The sequence below is a fragment of the Salvelinus sp. IW2-2015 genome, linkage group LG16 (assembly GCF_002910315.2).
Source record: "Salvelinus sp. IW2-2015 linkage group LG16, ASM291031v2, whole genome shotgun sequence".
In the NCBI taxonomy this organism is placed as follows: Eukaryota; Metazoa; Chordata; class Actinopteri; order Salmoniformes; family Salmonidae; genus Salvelinus; species Salvelinus sp. IW2-2015.
In genome coordinates this window covers 36,151,307-36,156,221 of record NC_036856.1, presented here as the reverse complement: position 1 = coordinate 36,156,221, position 4,915 = coordinate 36,151,307, and the positions used below count along the sequence as shown (strand labels likewise).

General features: G+C 48.8%; 1 protein-coding gene across 1 annotated transcript in view; it reads left to right on the top strand.

The window, feature by feature from the left end:
- pgm1 (phosphoglucomutase 1) overlaps nucleotides 1-4,915 on the top strand; it is a 12,696-nt gene that overhangs the window by 6,540 nt on the left and 1,241 nt on the right. The window contains exons 5-10 of the mRNA XM_070447436.1: nucleotides 276-466; nucleotides 741-895; nucleotides 1,083-1,198; nucleotides 1,591-1,726; nucleotides 3,735-3,918; nucleotides 4,201-4,335. Of these exons, the coding sequence (XP_070303537.1) occupies nucleotides 276-466; nucleotides 741-895; nucleotides 1,083-1,198; nucleotides 1,591-1,726; nucleotides 3,735-3,918; nucleotides 4,201-4,335 (917 nt within the window). The remainder of the gene's footprint in view (nucleotides 1-275; nucleotides 467-740; nucleotides 896-1,082; nucleotides 1,199-1,590; nucleotides 1,727-3,734; nucleotides 3,919-4,200; nucleotides 4,336-4,915) is intronic.

Below are 4,915 nucleotides of genomic sequence, written 5' to 3'. Positions count from 1 at the left end.
AATGCACTGTACAGCCACACCTCTATTCATGATAACCTTTACCCCCTTCAGTGGTTGGACCCTACGTGAAGAAGATCGTCTGTGAGGAGTTGGGTGCTGCCGCCGACGGTGCCTTCAACTGTGTCCCCAAGGAGGACTTTGGTGGTCATCACCCTGACCCCAATCTGACCTACGCCTCTGACCTGGTCAACGCCATGAAGGGACAATGCACTGTACAGCCACATAATGCACTGTACAGCCACACCTCTATTCATGATAACCTTTACCCCCTTCAGTGGTTGGACCCTACGTGAAGAAGATCGTCTGTGAGGAGTTGGGTGCTGCCGCCGACGGTGCCTTCAACTGTGTCCCCAAGGAGGACTTTGGTGGTCATCACCCTGACCCCAATCTGACCTACGCCTCTGACCTGGTCAACGCCATGAAGGGAGGAGAGTACGACCTCGGAGCRGCCTTTGATGGTGACGGTGTAAGTTGACAGTCGGGGGAACCAGTTCAAGATTTCAGACCCATCTCATCCTTGCATAGTTCAAATTCAGGCTCCAGGTCTCGTTCATCACTCGGCTGAAGGTAGCTTGGAATCGAGGCTATTCCATGCATGACCCGTGTCCATAGTACCAGTCCTTGAATCATCCCACAATCCAAACCTCTTCATATCTCCTGCAGTCTGTTCAGATGCTGAACTCTCCTCTGCTCTCCTCTCCTACCCTCTGCTCTCGAATCCTGCCCTCTCCTCTCCTCAGGATCGTAACATGGTCCTTGGAAAGCATGGCTTCTTTGTCAACCCCTCTGACTCTGTGGCCATCATTGCAGCCAACATCACTTGCATCCCCTACTTCCAGAAGACTGGGGTCAAAGGTCTGGCCCGCAGCATGCCCACCAGCGGAGCTCTGGACAAGTGAGCCTAACGTCCACTCCACACAGTCCATTCCTAGCTTCTTCTTGATTGTACCTTTTTAATGTTTATTTATGACATTTATTTTACTGGGACAGTGCACATTAATCAGCATTCAGTTTCCTCATTAATGTTTAACTGGCGGAGTTAGCAAAATAGCTAATTTGAATATCCTATCGCTGTCCCTCAGTGTGGCTAAAGCCTTGAAGATGAATCTGTATGAGACTCCTACTGGCTGGAAGTTCTTTGGTAACCTGATGGATGCTGGCAAGCTGTCTCTGTGCGGAGAGGAGAGCTTCGGCACTGGTGAGTTAGGAGGACCGGGATCTTAACGTTAGCTGACCAGGGCCATGGCAGAACTAAAGACAGTAGACACTCACTAAAACAACACACACATTTGTTTACATTGTCAGTTGTGTTATGAACTTTGTTATTACCAGCCTCCAGCCACATGGCATGATTTTTGTTAAGCTTACCAGCCTACATAGTGAGCATTGCTCTCTTTTCCAAAGACCAGCATTCTAGTTGTACAGCATAATGTAGCTTTGTATGCAGTATATCAGCTCTAGTAGTTTGATAAAGAGAGTCAGTGGTGTTACATCATTCCAGTCAGTTGGGCAAGGCATTGTGGTAAGACGTGTTTGTACATATCTTAACCACCACCGTCCTTCCCCTCCTCTCTTCATTGTTTACCAAAGGCTCTGATCACATCCGTGAGAAGGACGGCTTGTGGGCGGTGCTGGCCTGGATGTCCATCCTAGCCCACAGGAAGCAGAGTGTGGAGGAGATCATGAAAGACCACTGGAACAAATTTGGCAGGAACTTCTTCACCAGGTNGGCCTGGATGTCCATCCTAGCCCACAGGAAGCAGAGTGTGGAGGAGATCATGAAAGACCACTGGAACAAATTTGGCAGGAACTTCTTCACCAGGTTAGTGGTTGAACTCTGCTGCCCTCAAGTGGTGCAATCAAATCAAATGTTATTGGTCACATACACATGGTTAGCAGATGTTAATGCGAGTGTAGCAAAATGCTTGTGCTTCTAGTTCTGACCGGGCAGTAATATCTAACAAGTAATCTAACAATGTCACAACATCTACCTTATACACACAAGTGTAAAGGAATGATTTAGAATATGTACATGTAAATATTTGGATGAGTGATGGTCGTGCGGCATAGGCAAGATGCAGTAGATGGTATAGAGTACAGTATATACATATGAGATGAGTAATGTAGGGTATGTAAACATTATATAAAGTGGCATTGTTTAAGTGACTAGTGATACATTTATTACATCCAGTTATTAAAGTGGCTAGAGATTGAGTCTCTATGTTGGCACTCAATGTTAGTGATGGCTGTTTAACAGTCTGATGGCCTTGAGATAGAAGCTGTTTTTCAGTCTCTCGGTCCCAGCTTTGATGCACCTGTACTGACCTCGCCTTCTGGATGATAGCGGGGTGAACAGGCAGTGGCTCGGGTGGTTGTTGTACTTGATGATCTTTTTGGCCTTCCTGTGACATCGGGTGCTGTTGGTGTCCTGGAGGGCAGGTAGTTTTTCCCCGGTGATGCGTTGTGCAGACCTCACTACCCTCTGGAGAGCCTTACGGTTGTGGGCGAAGCAGTTGCCGTACCAGGTGGTGATACAGCCCGACAGGATGCTCTCGATTGTGCATCTGTAAAAGTTTGAGGGTTTTTGGTGACAAGCCAAATTTCTTCAGCCTCCTGAGGTTGAAGAGGCGCTGCTGCGCCTTCTTCACCACGCTGTCTGTGTGGGTGGACCATTTCAGTTTGTTCGTGATGTGTACGCCGAGGAACTTAAAACTTTCCACCTTCTCCACTACTGTCCCGTCGATGTGGATAGGGGGGTGTTCCCTCTGCTGTTTCCTGAAGTCCACGATCATCTCCTTTGTTTTGTTGACGTTGAGTGTGAGGTTATTTTCCTGACACCATACTCCGAGGGCCTTCACCTCCTCCCTGTAGGCCGTCTCGTCGTTGTTGGTAATCAAGCCTACCACTGTAGTGTCGTCTGCAAACTTGAGGATTGAGTTGGAGGCGTGCATGGCCACGCAGTCAGGTGAACAGTGAGTACAGGAGAGGGCTGAGAACGCACCCTTGTGGGGCCCCAGTGTTGAAGATCAGCAGGGTGGAGATGTTGTTTCCTACCCTCACCACCTAGGGGCAGCCCGTCAAAGTCCAGGACCCAGTTGCACAGGGCGGGGTCGAGACCCAGGGTCTTGAGCTTTATGATGAGTTTGGAGGGTACTATGGTGTTAAATGCTGAGCTGTAGTCGATGAACAGTATTCTTAGTCTGTGATTGACTATAGACCCTGCCACATACGTCTCGTGTCTGAGCCGTTGAATTGCGACTCTACTTTGTCTCTATACTGACGCTTAGCGTGTTTGATTGCCTTGCGGATGGAATGGCTACACTGTTTGTATTCGGTCATGTTTCCGGTCGCCTTGCCATGATTAAAAGCATTGGTTCGCGCTTTCAGTTTTGCTCGAATGCTGCCATCAAGGTGTAACCCCCCCGTCCCGTCTACACCAAGGTGATAACCCCCCCGTCCCGTCTACACCAGGTGTAACCGTCCCGTCTACACCAGCTGTAACCGTCCCGTCCCGTCTACACCAGGTGTAACCCTAACCCCTGTCCCGTCTACACCAGGTGTAACCGTCCCGTCCCGTCTACACCAGGTGTAACCACGTCCCGTCCCGTCTACACCAGGTGTAACCCCGTCCCGTCTACACCAGGTGTAACCGTCCTGTCCCGTCTACACCAGGTGTAACCGTCCCGTCCCGTCTACACCAGCTGTAACCCTAACCCCTGTCCCGTCTACACCAGGTATGATTATGAAGAAGTGGACTCAGACAAAGCCAACACCATGATCAAGGAGCTTGAGGCTAAGATGTTTGACAAGTCCTTTGTGGGCCAGAAGTTCTCATCGGGAGATAAGAGCTACGAGGTGGCTGTCTCTGACAACTTTGCCTACACCGACCCTGTGGACGGCAGCGTCTCCAAGAACCAGGTGAGAGACGGGACCAAAAAGGCATCTAGAGAGGCATCCCATCATGGGACATGGGTGTGGTGGATATAATTCTGTCAGTACATGTTCATGATAAAGAGTGATGGATAGTTATGACAATATTATTAATGTGATATTAATAGTTCATAGAATGTTGATAGATTACCAACACATTTCCTGCAAAAATAGACTCGACGCATCACTAGAGGCACATATAATTATTAGTTCTGCTCCATACTCCCAGTATATTGAGTTCCTCCTTAGTAATCTCTCTGTGTCGCTCAGGGTCTGAGGATCGTCTTCTCCGACGGCTCCAGGATCATCTTTCGTCTCAGTGGGACAGGCAGCGCCGGTGCGACCGTCAGGCTCTACATAGACAGCTATGAGAAGGACCCCGCCAAAATCTACGGCGACGCACAGGTGAGACCTGGGGGCTGAGGAGCATCAGGGCTCTTCTCTGATTGGATGTGACAGGGTCATTTTAGAGGCACAGTGGGGGAGCTCTTGTACTTGTCATGACGATTCAATGGAAGATTAAGTATTTCCACCCCCCCCCCACACAACACACACACAAGCTGGCAGCAGCTTGTTTGGGTCGGTGAGGTCAACACAGTGCCTTTCAGAATTCTTAGTTGGACTTGAAGGAGAAGGATGTTTGGCTAAGAGTTGGTCATGGTTGATATCAGGCATGGGGAAAATACGTTCGAAAGCACAGAGTTGACACTTCATAAAATCATTGTAAGGTGGTCTGGGCAGGAGAGACAGAATGATGGAGAAGAGAAGACAAACTGACAGAATGGTGGAAAAAAACGAACTCCCTGAATAATGATTTGGATAGGAGGCCTCTATGGCACGGCTTCATTTAGGACCATTTCTATTGCTTACCAATCTAAAAAAGATTGGATAGGTGAAAGCATTATGGTTAGCGGCTCAGCTTGGCTGTTCCAGGGTAGTTGACTTATGTGTTCAGTCTGTATGGAACGAGTTTCATGGGTGTTAT